Source organism: Tauraco erythrolophus, chromosome 16 (assembly GCF_009769465.1).
Source record: "Tauraco erythrolophus isolate bTauEry1 chromosome 16, bTauEry1.pri, whole genome shotgun sequence".
Taxonomy (NCBI): Eukaryota; Metazoa; Chordata; class Aves; order Musophagiformes; family Musophagidae; genus Tauraco; species Tauraco erythrolophus.
In genome coordinates this window covers 6,022,004-6,040,052 of record NC_141480.1, presented here as the reverse complement: position 1 = coordinate 6,040,052, position 18,049 = coordinate 6,022,004, and the positions used below count along the sequence as shown (strand labels likewise).

The following is an 18,049-nucleotide window of genomic DNA, read 5'->3' as shown; positions in this document are numbered from 1 at the left end:
GCTGAAGCCTGAGCACTTACTACTTCAGCCTCTTGGCTTTGCCGTGCTAAAGGCCTGCTTCCCTGACTGGATGCTGACGGTGGTCGTACACCCGAGGAGTGGCAGGGTTGGTGTCACAGGCTCATGTCCCTGCTGAGCCTCCAGCAGGGTTGGGGGGAACTAAACAGCCACAGGGCAGAGCAGGATCTCAGTGGGGTTTGTGCTGTTCCAAGAAGCTTCCGGAAGAAGGGGGCTGTACACAGTTGTGTGCTTGCTTGGCCAAAGAGCTGTTGTGTGTCATAGGGCATTCACTGTTGGGGACAGTGCCACCCCTGCTGCTGTTACTGCTGTATTTGGACACACAGCAGCAGAGCTGGTGATCCATTACCACAGCATACCACAAACTGGACTTCTGAACCAGCCTGGCGCAGCTTGAGGGCAGCCTTGCTCAGGCTCCAGATTACAGCTTTGCTAGTCAGGGACACACACAAGCTGGTAACACTTTTGCTGGCTGAGCAGCACCTCAGCAACTGCCCTGCTGCATCCCTGGGGCAGTCACAGCCAGCTGGAGTCACTGCCCGCTGTTCTCCTGGGGAAAGCTGGAAGAAGTTACTCTTAAAGCCAATGTGCTGTATCTGGCACCTTCCAGGAGAATCCCATGAGTGGGCATGTGTTGGTCGTCAGTCATTCTCAATGTGCTTTGGTAGCTCTAGCTTCAGCCCTCGATGGGCATGACAATACAAGGACATTGTCTACCAGGATCCATGACTGACAGCTGCTAAAAAACACCACTCCACTCTTGCCTTTGGTTTTTGCAAAAGGTTTTATTGTGTAGCTACCGTACTGCAGTCACGGCGACTGTAGAACAAGCACAAGGTGTAGCTTTTGACACGGCGGTGAACAGAAGGCACATTGACACCTATCATAAATTCATAAATTGACTTTTCTTCTCTGTACTTGGAGTGAGTACAAAGCTGTACAGCAGCCAGTGCCACACCAGGAGCGCCTCCAGTGAAGCTCCCAAGGAACAGCAGTTAATGTGCACACATAGCAGCGTCTAGAGGGATCAAATGAACGTAGAAATGCCATATACAAATCTTAATACAAATATTATAAAAATCAGAAAAGGGAGTTTGCACTTTAGTTTCAAATAGAACATCAAGGGAAATTACAGCTGATACCATTTTCTTAATTCCAGTTGGAGAAGCATTAGTTTGCATAATCCCTACACACTATTTTCCACTGCTCTGACTTAGAGTGGAAAATATTAGAGAGCAGTCTGCTGCACGGAAGATGCCTGGAATTCAGAATTAAAAAAATAATGGCTACTTTTCCAATGTCAAAGTGGTCCCGTCCCAGCTCCGAAAGCCTTAGGAGGAATTGGATGAACACCGCTGGAGAAGCAAAGTGTGACAAGTGTCGCAGACACGGACAGGTTTCGGGTACGACGGCAGTGCAAGCTCATTGCTGGAACAAGTGTTGCAGAAGATGTCCCCGCAGTTTCTGCAGTGATGCTGCAAAGAGAATTAGCACAGCTGCCTAAAAATTGAGCAGCACGAGGAGACAAATCAGACCTTAGAATTTTGGTGTCCACTGACATCATCCTCCACTTCCCAACAGGCCCAGCCCTCCCAGCAGCACTTCCTCCTGCGCAGCGAGCTGAACGTGAAGCTGTGTGATCCCTGCCCAGCCCAGCTTCCCTCCGTGCCCAGGAGCTGCTTGCCCCTGGCTCCCAGGAAAGCCGGGCTGCAGGAGCTGCTCTGCTGCTGTCCGGCAGCTCTCCGGCACACCCTGCATGGATCACCGCGCAGCCAGGCCCAGGCTTGCAGGAAAGCCCGCACAGGCCTGGCTCCACACCGGGGAAGTATGGGCTGCCCGGTGCCCCGCGCGGGCACACCGAGCTGTGCCAGAGCAGCACCCCCACTGCAGGCCCCTGCCACTGAAAGGCACTGGGCACAGCCAGTCAGCACCCAGTCCTCAGTACACACAGTTCAACAGGGAGGGGAGGTGAACCACATCAGACAACGCAGCCCATAATAGCTCCCTACCAAGGAAAGGGCCCATGCCCTCAGGATGGGAAATACCAAATTCCTTCTCTACGTAGTTATCATGCCAACAAGATCTGGAATTGAAGCAGTGTCAGCCTTCCCCAGTGAACCAGGCAACAGCACAATTTTTGTTTTCCATGACAAATAAATCCACTGAACACTACCTTCCTTCTTGAGATAGAGAATTCCTTTTCACACTGCTTGCAGTGTGTTGCTTCATCATCCTTCAGCCAGGTGTGACCCTAGAAAATGGGAATGAAAACCTCATTGTAGACACAATAAATTTGTAAAAGAAAATTCAAAGACAGTTTACCAGTATTTTCCAAAGCCATCTTTTAGAGTTGGGTAATCTGAAGGTGTTAAGTGAAATGCATGTGTTTAATCAAAATATCTATGAGACGGATACCTTTAGTGCTTTATTTACTTCTTTAATATCTTCCATCTTCAACTTCGATCTGGAAAAAAAAAAAAATCCCTCTGCATGACTTTACATTTAGTTGTGCTCAATTTTACCTGCCACTGAATCCAAACTCTAATTCTTAGTCAGCTCCCTGTTACAGCTCTGAACACTTGGTGTCACCAGGAAGCAGCTCTGTCACCCTGCGGTCTGCCCTGTTCCATACATTCCGAAGAAAGTGGGAAAAGCATAGTCCCACTCTAAGAACTGAGCATTTACTGTATTCTTTCCTATCTCAGCCAGCTCACTCATGCAAGCATCTTCCCTCACTTTTATTTCATGGCTGTTTGGTTTCCCTAACATGGCTTGTTTAGTTTTGCATAGTAATGGCCTCCTAAAATTCTCGTGTTTGTTCATATTTATAACTGGATGGGTTTGAAAATTATTTGTGTTGGTTTAATGCTCCATCCTCCAGGTTACGCCACTTAGAGCCGAGTTCAGTTCCTAGAACTTACTGGCTGAGATGAAGCCCCATTTCTTGAAGAGCTTGCTCCTGCTCTTCACAGACCTTCTCTAACTGCTGCTTTTCATCTTGCAGTTTTCTCAGTTCCTATAAAATCAAGCACAAAATCAAGTTTTTTGTGTGCTACGTTTGATCTGTAGCCCAGATCAGACAGTCTATCCAGGCTACCCAAGCAGTCCACAAGAATAAGCTCCTTTCCAAAGTTACCTATTTCTAAGGCTTGATTTTTAGCATTCGGCAGGTGAACGACCCATGGGTTCTTGTACAGCACAAACAATGAAATAATTTAACCATATTTACCAGAAAAAGAGGAAGACTTTCAGGCTTTAAATATCCTAAGCATAGCTAGAATGCAGCAGTCCTACGCCCAGACACAAGCGTATAGACAGACACTGCTGTACCATTGTGCCTTCAAAACCTAAACTGCTGATACACAGGACCAAATTCTCTTTAGGTTCACAAGAACATTCATGCTTAAAAAATAAATTGCATTCAATTGTTCTGAATGCTTGAAAACGTGTTCTCGTTTTACCACATACAGCTGAAAGACCTCACGCTGTCACAAAAGCTCTCAACCTGCCATCTCCTCCCTGAGCAGGAGCATCTCACCATGGGACACCTGATGAGCTTTTTGTCCCCAGCTATCCCACCTCAGCTTCAGCTGCTGAGTGTCTCACAACTGGTGCAGCTGAGGCTCAGACAGAACCTCCTCAGCCACCTCAAGCTAAGCTGCTTTTGTTGCCCGAGCCCTACGTTGCTCCAGGCTCCCCTTGGCATTTCACGTGCAGACTTGCATTATGTAAGCTGAGCTTCTGAAACCAGTCAGAGGAGAATGGTACAGGAGAAATCCCTCTGGTACAGATGCCAACCCTGCCCCGGTTGTAAGTCAGCTTCAACGGCCAACACTGGGCACGTTTGCACTGCGCATACCTTTTTCAGTCCTTCCATTTGTTGCAATTCTGTTTTAAGCAGAGTGGCAGCATCCTTCTCTTGGTGTAGTTCTCTTTGCAAAGTTTGTCTCTGTTCTTTTTCAGATTTTAACTCCTTTTCCAGAGTTGAGCTATTTAAAAATAATTCGTTCTAAGAAATCCTATAGCAGAAAAATATCCTATAGCACTTAAGGATAGTAACAGTATGAGAAGAAGAAACCTTGTCCAAAAGAGGGCAAAAACTAGAGTGGTGTTCTGGGAAAGGAAGGAACAGGATGTTAAGGCAGCAGACATAAAAGCCTACATTAGCATTTTCAGGTCGCAGAAAACAAGCAGCAATGAATGGCTAGAAGAAAAAAACCACAACAAAAACCCCCCAATACCACAAGTACATATTTGACTACCTGTGTTTCAAGAGTCGTGTTGAAAATGACACTCTACCCTGAAGTCTGAACTATGAAAGAAGCATTTTCTAGAGGTACTGGAAATCTTCAGAGGATTAACATTCTCCGAGAACACCAGGATGGTCCTCAACCCCAAAACCCTAACCAAAACCCCCAGTGCTTTTGAAAGATAGTCACTTCAATGCTCAGCGTGCGAGCATGACTGTCTATCTCCTGATGTAGTAAAAAAGGAATTGAAAGCTCCATTGCTAGTCAGAAGAACCAGATTTCTACTGGTACTTTGTGCTCTAATTGGATGTTCTGGAAAGAGCATTTCGAAATCCTCATGCTGCTCACTATTCAGAAGTGCTGTGCTTTCCTACACCTTGCACACTTGGTCAATACTTGCTGAACCCAGTATAATTCAAACCTGCCCCTCTTCAGGCCTTAGCACAAAAGGAGTAGAAAGCAATTCTTAAAGAAATGGCAAAAGGGAAGGAAAAAAAAAAATCCCATCAGATTAAATACCATTTGCTGTCCAGTTGGGACATCTGTTGCCGACAAGTGTCAAGCCTGCCAGCAAGCTCTTGCTTCATCTTGTTGCATCTTTCTTCTGCAGCCTGCCTTGCTTTTTCTGCATGCTGCAATCTGCAAAGTAAGGAACATGAACAGTTGTTGTCAATTCACATTCTCCTCACCTACACCTTCTCATTTTATTCTTTCAGATTTATCATGCAGAACTTTATAAAAGCTTGAACTGAAAAAGCTAGTGGAGAAAAGAAATTACTTTTGAAAACAACTTTCTGCAAAGAAATCCTGAAATTGAGAGTCATACCTGTTCTTAAACGAAAGTCAACACGTTTTTAAACAGCCTGCCTATGGAAATAGCTACAGTTTTTGAATGGGTGAATTAAGGGTATGTTTGCCTGGGAAAAGTGAAGCACAGAGGATGGTATGGAGGAGAAAGGAAAAGGAACATCACGTTGGCACGCCCGCCCAAACGTCTATAGGAGATATATGGAAGGTCGCCCTGTAAAGGTTTCAGTTAGAAACTTTCTACTGACTTCAGGGTTGACTTTTTAAGCTTGTAATTATTACCTCTCTTCCATTTGTTTCATAGAGGACATCATCTCATTTGTTTTTCCTTCGAAAGAGGATATTGCTTCTGTTTTCTGTTGTAATGAACACTCTGCGTTCTGCAGGAATAAGTGAATAGATATTCCAAGTAACACATTTTAGTTTTCTGAAGCACAAAGCACTAGTGTTTAATGAAGGTCTGCCACTAGATAAAGAATGTTTAGCTTCTTACAGGCCATGCCTGGGGCTAACTGGAATGTACAAACAGAATGTTGATACTGCCAGAGCAGATGCTCCTCAACTTGTTAAGAGCTCAGAAAAAAAACCCTTAACTTACTAAGTTTTGACCTATGAAATCAGCTACAAGCCAAAAATCTTCTCTTTAGACATGACCTTGAAGAAGGAAATTATGAGATTAACTTGACAGGATAAGAACATCAATTATGATTTGAATGTAACAACTGCACTCAGTGGGCACAGAAGCAGGAAGCAAAAAAACCCCAAACCAAAATAAATACTGCTTTTGAAAGCGAAGGCATCCCTCAGCACTCGGGTTTCACTGTCCATTGCCTTGCAAGTTTCTGTGCATCTGTGAAGGAGGCAAAGGCCTGGATAAAGCCTGAATGGGCACCAGGAAACAGCCCGTTAAAACAGAGAGAAATCCCCTCTGGATTTCTGGCACCACAATGGGAAGAGAAGTCTAGCTCAACTCCTGTGTCATTAATGGAACAAGCTCTCTGCATTTTGTGTAAACGCTATTACTCCATCACTTCCTACTAGAAATGCCTATCAGTACCTTTTCTGTCCAATTGAAAAAATACAAGATAAAACACCACAACCCATGCAAACAACAACAAAAAAAAACACCACAAAAACATCCTCAGACCCCTGCAATATTTCTGACACACAGGATGGGGAAAATAAACTCTAAAAAATGCCAGGGTAAGGAAGAGACTGAGGAAGGGAGACAGGCCCAGAAAGCAAAGTGTTTTTCATTTTACTTCTCTAACCATCTTACTTCTGGAGAGCCAGGTCTTATGCTAAAGGGGCTCTAACAAAACACCTAAACAAATCCAACAGCTTTTTGGCAGCTCCAGAGGCCAGCCTGACCAGAGCTCCCCCCTCCCCAAATCCCGTGTTGCCCTTCCACTGGCTACAGCACTCAGGTGACCATTTGGGTACAGCCTGCAGAAAACAGACAAAAAATAAATGATAGTTTTCTACTGGTTTAGAGAGGTTCACTGCTGGTTTCTACAGGAAACGGTGTTAAACGTGGTGCAGGTAAAAGGCAAGACAACACAGACGGGAATGGGAAGACAGTTCTTGGCTGCAGTAAGTCATTTTTTAAAGACTAATCATTCAGTGGTTAGAACAAAGGACCCTTGCAACCACCTTCTCCCCAGTGAGAGCTCTCCTTTTGTCTCAGCATTTACTGGATGATCCTATGGCACACTACGCAGCATACTCGAGGAAACCCCCTTTCTTTCCAAACGTATCCCATCTCCTATTAATAATGAAGCATGATTTAAAAACCACAACAATTCCTTCTACCGTATTAAGATATTCTTAAGAAAATTGTTGCATCTAAGTATTACTTCAGCTACATGCAAGTGCAAAGGCATCCCCAGCACGTGATTAACGGGTGACCACCACCACTACAGCTGCTCTTTCTGTTCACCACTGTGCACATACCTGAGATTTGTGAAACATCTGCAAGTTAATAGCCTTCACTTCTTCTAACTGTTGGCGAAGTGCAACCAAGGTGTCCTGTTTTTCATGAGTATCTTTTTCCAGAAGTTTCATGGCAATTTCCATTTCTGTTTTCATTCCAATCTGTAGCTCTAACTCTTTCTCTAGTTCCTTACAAGGAGATTTCCGAGTTACTGATATTCAGTCATACACCAGGGACAAGTATTTCCAAAACCAATATAACCTCCCTCACAGAAACGATGTATTACTCTGAGATAATACTGAGCTATGATTTTACAAAAGAGCTAGGTATCAAATAACACAGTAACTTAGCAAGATCAAAATACTATTCCAGCTCTCCAGATCATGCCATCACATCTGCACCCTTGCCCTGAAGTATAGAGCTCAGTGTGTAACTTAGCAACCTTAGCAAATATTCCTCCTGTTGGTTTGACTTCAGAGCCATAGGCTTCAGCAAGTCTGGGCAGTCTCTTCACCAGTTACACTTCACAATTCCACTGTGGAAACCACAACCACCACTTCCATTGTGGAAGTGACTGTTGTGCATATACCATATTTTCCTCCATAAGGACAGTTGCCTTCCTTTATGGTTTTATCTTAGTCTCTGCTATAACAACCTTGGTAGGTTCTTAAACAGGAGAAGACTTCTTATTCTCAGCATTCCGAAAGCCCAGATATGTAATTTGCAATTCCTTTATGAGTTCTGAATAGCTGCAAAAAGTGCACAGCATATGTCTTACACTTGTAATGCCACCTTAAAGTGGCCAGACTCCTGTATCTTTCATTTCACTTTTGATAGTTAATTTCCTTACCAGCCTAATTTTTTTTTCTTCTTTCAACTGCTTCCAAACGTCGCTGTACATTTCATCAAGACCCTGGCGCGACTGCTTGTAAGTATCCAATTCTACTTTTGTGTCCTCTTTTGTTACCTGTAAGAAAGATCAGCAAAGAAAGCCACGTAAGACCACAAAGTCAGGTATTGAAAGTATGCCTCAAATTCTCGTGTGCTATTTCAAGCAAAATCCTACTATTTTACAAATGAGCTGGCAAATGTTAATAAGCTGAAATGTCAAAGAATAGGCCAAAAATAAAAAGAAACCACTCCGATGCTTTTAATGCTCCCTCCTTTATGCAAGTAGATGTTTGAGCGTGTAGTAGAGAACCGGAAAATCTAGTTTCTGTGCACGCTCTACACAAAATCAGCCATCTACACAGTAGCATTATAAACTGTGCTTAGCATTCCAGTTCAAAGTGGTTTCGAGAGCCCTAACTACAGTTGATGAAGACATCAATTATTTTTTTTTGAAGGATCCTCATAATCTTTAAATAGGTGTCCCACCTCTACACTTTTTTCACTCCGTTCACGAATTAATTCATTTTGTTGTTTTAACTGCTGCTGCTCTTCCTGAAGTGATCCGATTCGGTCAGTTGCTGCTGCAAGCTGTTCACAAAGAGAACATATCTGAATTTAATCCCTGTATGAGCACGCGACATCTGGAGGAATTCTAACGTTAGTAGCTCAGCCCTTGTAGCAGATGCACTGCTCACTTCCCCGTTTGGCCCCTTCCTTGTCCCCAAAAGGTGCCTGACCCTTCTGCAGCTGTACTCACTGTACGGCCTAAATTAATAAGCCCACCAACATTTGCTTGCTTGACTTCTGCTTCATGCCCTCATCCATTATTTTTAAACATTAACTGTGCAAAGAAATGCACCAGTGTAAAAGGCTAAAATCCACCACAGATATGTGAACTGTGGCATTCTTTCCAGTGAGTTAGAAGTCATATAGCAAGTCAGGGCTGACATTCACTGGTGGAGCCTTATAGCATTTTCAAGTGGAGATACCCCAAAAAGTATTGGAATATGGACTACACAGACACACAATGAAATATATACATAATTTTTTTTTTTTTCCTCTCTCTTTCAAAAAAACCCCAAATCACCACCACAAAACCCAAGACAACCATTATCATGCATGTTGCTGGATTGTATTTCAGTTCCCAGTTAGGAAAGATTTTCTAAGTGAAGTGTGATTCTTTTCCTTCTCTTTTTCCAAGTTCCGTTTAACTCACGTGACAAATGCATGCATACACATATATGCAGAAGGAAGAGGGACAAATCATGTTCATTGTAGTCGTATGATTACTTTTGGGTTGAGAAAACATTGCAAGACAAAAAACTCGATTAAGAAACCCATCTAACAAACAAGTGTCCAAAAGCATTTTAACAACTAACATAACATAGAAGCTTTCCACAGAGCTTTCCCCACGTGCCCACTAATGCCAGCCCTACCAATCCCTCATAGTTCACTAGGATTAACTCAAACGTTAGGTCTAAGGTATATTCTTACGGAGTTCTGCCTCTGATGGAAAAGAGCTATGAGAAATATTTAACAGACCAGACACAAACCTCTTCCTGGAGTTTTGAATTGGTCTTTTCTAAACAGTCTATTTTGTTCTGAAGATCTGCAACTGTGCAACTGCAGCAAGAAAAAGAGACACATAAAAACAATAAAGTGCCAGTGTTCAACATTTATTCCTATCCTCAATCATATTTTCACCATCTTGCATTTGTTAACAACGAAATACTCTGGTGAGCTGGCAAAAAGTCTAGAGGAAGGACAACTGTTTCTCTGAAGCACTGAGAGGACAATGCATTTTCCTACAGCTGGCAGCCCTGTTCTGGCTTAGCTTTTGCAGTCTTAACACCTCTCTGATGCTCAAGAGGGTAAGTGAGGCCTGCTCCTCCTACTGAGCAACCTATGGGGGAAGAACGCGGACATTCTTCAGAATGAATTTCCAGGCGCACTTGTAATAGATTTCTCTTGAAAAAGTATCTCCAAAATCTTTTGCTAATCACTAATAAATCTCAAAAAAGTCAACTGTTATTATACACACTTGTTTTCTGCATTGCATATGCCATCAGAAGAATAAGATTACATGAAACTAAGACTTTGGGAAATAATCAGAAAAGGCACTTCAATATCAGACAAAAGTCTGCAAGACTGAGAGCAGAGACATTCAAAGCGATACTGGAAAAGCTAGACAGGACAAGTGTTGGTACATTAGAACAGATGAAAATCCCACCTCAGGTGTCGGTTAAGTTCTTCCACATAATGCTTCTGGTCAAGGACAGCTGTAATCCCTCCATCTCTAGTTGCAAAAGTGAGAATTTATTGATTGAGAAGAAACTCCTTCATTCTAAAGTGTTAGTTTTTACTAGAGTCTAGCACATAGACTTGCAAACTGAGTTGAAACCTTTTCTCCTTTTCTTATAAAGACACTTGTGCCTGAGCTAGAGCGGAAGCACTAGGGATATGAAGCAGCTGTTTAGCTGCTTCTCCTCAGCAGCTAACAGTACAGTGCTCTGAACTGCCAGAAGCACACAAACTGTGAAGTCCCCTCTATTCACTACAGGTCTTCTAGATACAGCCATGCTAACAGCTGCAGTCTCTAATTCACCTATAGGTACTTTTTTACCTCCATAACTGATCTCTTCCACAAAGACAGCTACTTAATTGAGAGTGTTGCTGAAACAGAGCTTAGAAACAAGCAGTGATTTAGCAGTGGGTGACCTGGCAGATCCTGTGTCCTAAAACCCAATAAAAATAAAACCTAAAATTTTGGGTGCTTTTAATTTGGTCCCAGCTCAAGACACAATCTCTCCACACTGTATTGTTGGTAAAACTACCATGGGCTCAACCTTCGAAAGTTAGCACATTTTTAGCTAACAATATCTATTTTGGATTCTCTTTTCAGATGATTAAAAGAGTTTAAGATCCCTAGCACTCATGTGTTCCCACAGATTGCATGACAGGTTTGTTCTACCAAAAAAGTAACAATTTAGAATCACTAATTCACCATACATACTGTTTGCCATCACTGTCCTGTGTTTCCTTAAGGTACAAGGAAAAGTCAATCACGCCAACCTGAAAAATATATTGAAGACATTAACACATCTTCACAGTACAATTCTGCAAGCAGCAGGCATTACTTCAGATTTGTATCTGAAGTTTAAGTTTAGAAAGACTGATAATACCTATACTCTTCCCAGCTGAAGCAAACATACAAGCTAGTGTTTGTAGTAAAAGCATCAAAATAACCATATTCAGTGTGCTCAGTTTCTAGCAGTTATTAGTTTTGACAGCATTTCCATAAACTGCTACCTAAAGAGATCGATACTTATGTACTTTTTTTGATTCACCATGGGAAACGTGACAAACTTCCACACAGAACGTTCCTGCCCGCCCCCCCCCCCAAAAAAAAACAACCACCAAAACAACCCAACAAACCACCAACAGAAAACAAAGAAAGAATTTAAATCATGCATTCTAAAAACAAACACAATATCTTATGGAGCTATGACATTTAAGCAATTATTTGAGTTCTTATAAAGACATTAATAGTTGGCCATGTTCATAATTTGTCGAACAGGCAGGGTAATTTCAATATTATTTTCTGCAACATTCCTTTAAAGAACAAAAAGGTTAACACAGCTTAGAGACAGAGACAGACTTCTGCAGTGCTACTGACCCATTTTGTCAAAGTTTACCTAATTTAAAAGTGAAACAGATTGGCTTAAAGAGGACATGGTCTCAAATCACAAGATACTCACAATAATGATTTAAGCACAGATTCATGTAAGGCATTTATTTGTTTGGACCACAAATACCTCAAAACATTCCTTATAGTCCTGGGCTGCTTCATTAAAGCAGCAGAGGTATGTGACATGCCCCCCCCCAAAGTCAAAAGGAAACCACGTTTCCCTCTCAAAACAAAAGCTCCCACAAGTCCTTAGCAGATTGATCTTGACAACTTATCTCTTGTAATTAGCTTAGTTCATCCAATTTTTGATTTATCATAAGACATTCAAATGCCCACTTATAAAAACAATGGCAAACCCTGGCTGCATATCACATTTAAGAATTTTTATGGATGTGCTTAATTCTACTGAAATCTTATATCGACTGATCTTATTTAAGCTTTAATCTTCACCTGGGAGTCCAAGTCTTCTCCTTTCAAGCAAAGATTCGCATCAATAACATTCAGTCCAACTAGCAGGCCCACAATGACTGCTCCTTCCTCCTCCATCATCAATGCATCAGGTTCGTAAAATTCACTAGAAGAAACATTATAAGGCATCACTCCACACTGTAACAATTATAATGCTGCATCCATCAATGAAATCACATAAATAGTAATGCAGTCCTTAAAAAGCTGTCTTTGCACAAGGTGGAAGGTGCAGCACTTTCACCAAAAATACTATACTTGTTCCTCTGTAGGTTAACTGCGAAAACAATGAACAATTTGCTCTTCTGCTGGTTGCAAGAAAAAGCTTAAAGTTAAACTGGTCAATTCATGACCTCTTACTACAGGTTTCAGTGATCCAGTGAGTACAACTGATGCGTGTCTCTACTGTTACCTTAATAGGTGCTTATGGTCCAGGAGTACTTTGAGATAATCTGCCAGTTTTTTTTGCATGAGTGCTAGATAAAGCCAAGCCCTTCCTCTTCCTACAGCAGTCCTAAAATGAAAAGTTGCATGTTTTGGTAAAAACAAAACGGTTTATTAACTAGATTCAAAAGTCTTCCTTTATGAAGTGTTCTCTCCAGTACACAGAAGCATTTGAGCAAATCCCTTTGCTTCAGTGAACGGAAAGTGTATCATAAAATCTTAACTTGGAAAGACATATATATTTTCAAGTACCACCATAACCCAACTATTGATGCATCCTAGCATTAAAACTAGTCTTTTTCCATCATTGTGAATTACCCAAATTAAACACTACTAGCACATGCACAAAATGAGAGAAAGTCATAAAAAAGAAGGAAAGAAAAGGAAAGAAAATATCTGTGAAGACTTTACAGTTATTTTTAGCAAGGCTATAGATGTTTCCAAATGCTTTTTTAATCCGACAGCATTGTTTGAATCAGAAGCATTGAGTATTTTGAGCTGCCCTCCTATCTCTTGGAGAAGTCAGTGCCTCCTACATACCCTCTTTTTCTTCTTTGGGAACAAGATATTACTAAGGAAGGTGAGAGACTACACGAAGGATTCTTTTTCCCAGCAGTATGAGTGCCATGCATCATCCCCAACAATCAACTTACTTCAACTCCGGCAGATTTTTAACACTAGTTGCTATATCTGATGCTTCAGGACAAAGTTTTTCCACTAGCTCCAAAGGACCAAAAAATGATTTGTTCTGTCCAATAAAAGTCTTCTTCACTAAAGGGAGTACACAGAAAAGTGTGAGGAAAAGTGGACAGGCTTCCAATTCCAGAATCACAAATTTTAGTCTACGTTTTACTTTGTCTTACCAGCTACTAATAGGTCAACGAAAAGGGGGCATTAAAAATACCTCGACAGTTTAGGAGGCACTAAATACAGAGAATATCAGAAGATAACCACATGGTTGCATCTGTAATACTGATTAGCGTCACACGGCGTATGTGATTAATATTAATGTCAGACAGGAGTCAAACAGGAGACGCAAGACACGACACAGACTCATTTTTCCGCCTCTCCTCGGCGTGGCGGCCGGCCCAGCCGCGGGGGAGCGGCGCCCACCTTTCAGCCCGTGCTTCAGGCAGTGCTCCAGCACCACGAAGAACTGCTGCAAGGGAGGGAAGTCGGAGTCCAGCGTCCGGCCCAGGCTCAGGGCCGACTGGATCAGGATTTTGATGCTGAGCTTCATCATGTTCATGAGGTTGGCGCGCTCCTCCATGGCGTGGCACCGTGCACCTGGGCAGAGGGACGCGGGTGGAGAGAGAAAAGCCGTTTTCAGAAACGCGCTCCTCCTGACCCCTCGCAGCGCTGACAGGAGCGGCGCCGCCCCGTCCTGGTCTCCATCTTGCGGAGGCGAACGGCTGGAGAAGCGCCGGGTGTGGGACACCGGCCGGGTGCGGCCCCGCCGCCCGCGTTACCACGGCAACAGCGCGCGCGCCACCGCGACCGCTCGCGAGACCGAGCGCGGCGAGGGCGGGCCGCGCCGGGCGCCATTTTAGAAAGCGCTGAGCGGCGCTGCCCGCTCCCGCGGCACCGAGCGCCGTTCGTCAGCGCCTCCCGCCTCCGCCCCGCCCGGCAGCCGGTGCCGCTCCTCCCAGGCAAGGCGAGACGCGCTCTCCTCCTCTAGAGCCGAAGGAGGGCGAGGCGCACACAGGCTGCCGGTTGCAGCTTCCTGCCCAGTCAGCAACAGGCTCTGACAGGGGCTGCCAGCCGCGCCGATGCCAGTGGTCATCCAGGCCGTCTGTTGAGCCAGCGCAGCTGCGTTAGGAGAATCCCGCATGGCCATGCTCCCTTGCAGGAATACCAGTTGCAGAAGGCCAAGTGAAACTGGCAGAGCCCCTGTGTCAGTCACCTGCAAGACTGTTAACACTATTCCTAACACGGTGCAAAAGTCTCTTTGGGTACTAATTGTCATTATTACCTTCCTTTTTGTTCACGTAATGATACTTCAGGATTAAAAATGAGCAAAACTCTTCCCGTATCAGAAAAGTGAAAACAAAGAGTCATTCTAATCAAATTGATGTTAATGACAAAGCACACAAAGTCCTCTCTTCTCAGTAGCCTACTGTATCAATGACTATAGAATCACAATGGTCTGGGTTGGAAGGGACCTCAAAGATCATCCAATTCCAACCCCCCTGCCATGGGCAGGGGCACCCTCCACTACACCAGGTTGCCCAAAGCCTCATCCAACCTGGCCTTGAACACTTCCAGGGATGGGGCAGCCACAACTTCTCTGGGCAACCTATTGTAGTGTCTCAGCACCCTCATCGTAAAAAATTTCTTTCTTAGATCTATGAAATCTCCCCTCTTTCAGCTTAAAGCCATTGCCCCTTGTCCTATCACTACACACCGTTGTCCAAAGCCCCTCTCCAGCTTTCCTGTAGCCCCTTTAGGTACTGGAAGGCTGCTAGAAGGTCTCCCCTGAGCCTTCTCTTCTCCAGGCTGAACAACCCCAACTCTCTCAGCCTGTCTTCATAGGAGAGGTGCTCCAGCCCTCAGATCATCCTCCTCTGGACCCGCTCCAACAGCTCCATGCCCTTATATTGGGGACCTCAGAGCTGGACACAGGACTGCAGGCAGGGTCTCAACGAAAGCAGAGGGGGAGAACCACCATAGTCAGTGCAGTGGATGCCTCAAAATTGCATATATCTTAAGACGAGAAAGGACTAAAAGGGCTGTAATATTTTGAATTTTGACAATATTTTCAAGTTACACATCAGGAACAGAAAAAAGCCAACTGCAGAAACAGAACATTAGTGACCTTTTTTAAGGTATTGAGGTGTTTCAGTAGCAACTCGCCAACTTATTTTGATGGTTTCCTGAAATTGAGTTTTTACTTTATCAGGAATACTTTGCTTGTAAGCCTCACTCATGACACACATATTATATTAACCACAAGACTTCAAAAAAAAAAAAAAGTGAATGAAACGTTCTTTATGAACACAAATTTAAACTAAACTATCTTAATAAGGGTTTGCATTAAGTTAAATAATTACTTGAACAATATTTTTTAGATTGTTGCGAATTTACACAGTCAAATACCTCTTTTGCAAAACTGTGTGCAAGTTGGTACATGCAAAATAGACAGGTATTTGACACATTACAAAAGCCAAGCCTCAAAGATCAGGAATCAGGTTACCTAAGTGCAAAAGATCACAGACAATGTGCTGCAATCTTTAAGAATGTGGTCACACTGTCGTATATCTCATTCAGTTCAGCAGATTCGTTTTAACATCTTTTTGATGCCCCGTGCCTTGTTTACTGTAATTACTCAGCACACTTTGAAGTCAGAAAACACTGAAGCAGGCAGAAAAGCTAACAGTTCTCCAACTTTTGGTCTTTAAGACTGCAAGTCTTTCTTGATTGGTATTCTTTAGGATTGTAGCTCCTGGCTGCTTCTGTCAGGCAGGACATAGGTTCTTCAATGGCAGACATTGGTTTTATGATGTGCCTTTCTAGACGTCCACCTGACTTCATAGTGTGCAGCACAGTTTACATGTGATCAACAGATCTGAAGTAGGAGGTAGAGGTTATAAACTCTCTGGAAAGAGATGGCAGCAGGGAACAAGTTCCACAAGTGGTCTTGCAAGCCTCAGGTTATTTCTTAAAAATACCTGCTTTAAACTGAATTTATAGTGATTGGTCATGAATAGGTAGAACAGGTGATTTATGCCTGTTCACATTTCATATCTAAGTTATGAAGAGATTTTTCTTATGTAATTCTCCATAAAACTCATCAACATATTACCCAAATACTTTGAACGTTTGGGGAGGTAGTGTTGTATTCCCTTACTTTACAGAGAAGAAGATGAAAGATTATGGTAAAAGTGTGGGAGCTCCCATCAAGTGTGGGAGCTCCACTTCAGGCAAGAAGTGGCTCCACCCCTCACCAAATGCTGTATGTCGTTTTGAATTACATCTATTCACAGCATTATTCCAAATGCAACTGAAGAAAATGGAATATTCTGCCCTTTGTCAGGTTAGACCCCAGGTGTTCAAGATGGGCATCCAGGAAACAAACCTGTGAGAAGTTTGGAATGAGCCTTAGAGATGCAGAGAAAGATAAGAATCTATTTTTGTTTTTCAGGACAGAAATATTCTTAAACTCTGGCTATGCAACGTTGAGGAATTTTCACAAAAAATAAAAAAAGTCCATCGGCAGTAACTAATTTCACCATGCAGTCACAATTCATCCCCACAGAACTCCAGCTTGAATACTCAATATCATTAAAAACAAAAGGTCAGCACCAGTTAGCAAAATGGAGCTCCACTGCTCCAAAACCATTACGCACTAGCCTGAGAGCCTGGAGTACCAGACTCCAGGCCCAATTACTGCCACATTTGAGTGGTCTTGTTTCCATGCTAGGAATATTACTGAGATTTAACTTCCATACGAATTCAACTTAAGCCCTTTTCATTCAGTTCCAAGAGACCCCTTCCATAAATATGTATGGAATCTATATCCGTGAACACAGATGTTTAATCAAGCAAGCTGTGGTTCAATAGGAGGCATTTTTAACACATTTACAAAGTAATTTATAACAAATCTGTATCTTAGTTCACTTGTCCACTTTCTGACACGAAAGCTACACGAGAAGTAGAGGACAGTTCCTTCCCTGAACCAGCACACCTGGGAAGAATAAGGAATTGACCCGATGGCTTAGGAGTGCAGTCACACTGCTGCTGGGGTGAACTTGAAGGGAGAGGGAGAAAAGGAATCAAATAAAAGCTTACATCATAAAACTAAAGTAAATTTCCCCAAATATACTGAGTTTAGGATTCTTCCCGTTACGATAAACTCTGCGCAGTTCTACACCTGTGCTGTTTTCATAATTTTCCTTAAATAAAAAGCTGCAGCGTCAGATTTTAAGAAACAAACCCCAAGTAACACCCACGCACCGCCGACACCGATCCTGCCACACCACTTACGGGAGCAAACTTATTTGCGCACCACAAAAGCAAGTTTACCAAATAAGCGTGACCATACTTGTTTTTCCAGTGCTGTCATTGCTGACCGGTTTGGATATGAATCCTACCAAAGATGCCGACTTCAGAGCGTTGCCGTAGCTCAGCGCCAAGTTTTCCGAGGCTTTCCTGGCCAGCGACAAGATGGGCGCAGACCACCTCGCCTCCTCCGCTTTCTCCTTCTCCTCGTTTTTCAGCTCGGCCGTACTAGGAAGCTGGGTTTTGTCAATAATCTCAAACCCGTCTGTGCTTTCGGCGACCCCGCCGCGCTCCCCTTCGGCCATTTTACCGGTCATGTGACACCCGTTCCGCCCCGCCCCGCCCCGCCGCGCCGCGGGGGCGCGCACCGGGGAACGGGCGCGCAGCGCTGGTGCGGCCGCTGCGCGCAGGAGCGGGGCTGTAGGACTGACCTGCCCGCAGCTGAGCCGTGGCCTGGGTGTTCTCAGTCGGAGACTCGAGTTTGGGGTGGAAGACGATGGAAGAGTTCACTTTGAAACGAGTTGTGAAAGCAACAAGAATGCGCCTTGCAGGTTT

The 18,049-nt window shown here is 43.5% G+C and overlaps 1 protein-coding gene across 4 annotated transcripts; it reads right to left on the bottom strand.

Moving 5' to 3' along the window:
• Positions 1-789: 789 nt before the first annotated feature.
• Positions 790-17,799, bottom strand: RUFY1 (RUN and FYVE domain containing 1). 4 transcript variants are annotated; one of them, XM_086621885.1, is made up of 18 exons: positions 17,538-17,799; positions 13,610-13,783; positions 13,150-13,267; positions 12,465-12,566; positions 12,038-12,161; positions 10,913-10,971; positions 10,130-10,195; positions 9,453-9,522; positions 8,386-8,487; positions 7,859-7,975; positions 7,029-7,196; positions 5,358-5,455; positions 4,788-4,907; positions 3,878-4,007; positions 2,940-3,034; positions 2,434-2,482; positions 2,192-2,269; positions 790-1,493 (listed from the first exon to the last, which is right to left on the bottom strand). In XM_086621885.1, exons 1-18 carry the CDS (start codon positions 17,797-17,799, stop codon positions 1,350-1,352), a joined length of 2,076 nt encoding a protein of 691 aa, XP_086478011.1. In that variant the 3' UTR covers positions 790-1,349. The 4 variants fall into 4 exon arrangements, with proteins under 4 accessions (XP_086478011.1, XP_086478014.1, XP_086478012.1 ...); XM_086621888.1 differs by having other exon boundaries at positions 17,587-17,619; XM_086621886.1 differs by having other exon boundaries at positions 1,394-1,518.
• Between the last annotated feature and the right edge of the window lie 250 nt (positions 17,800-18,049).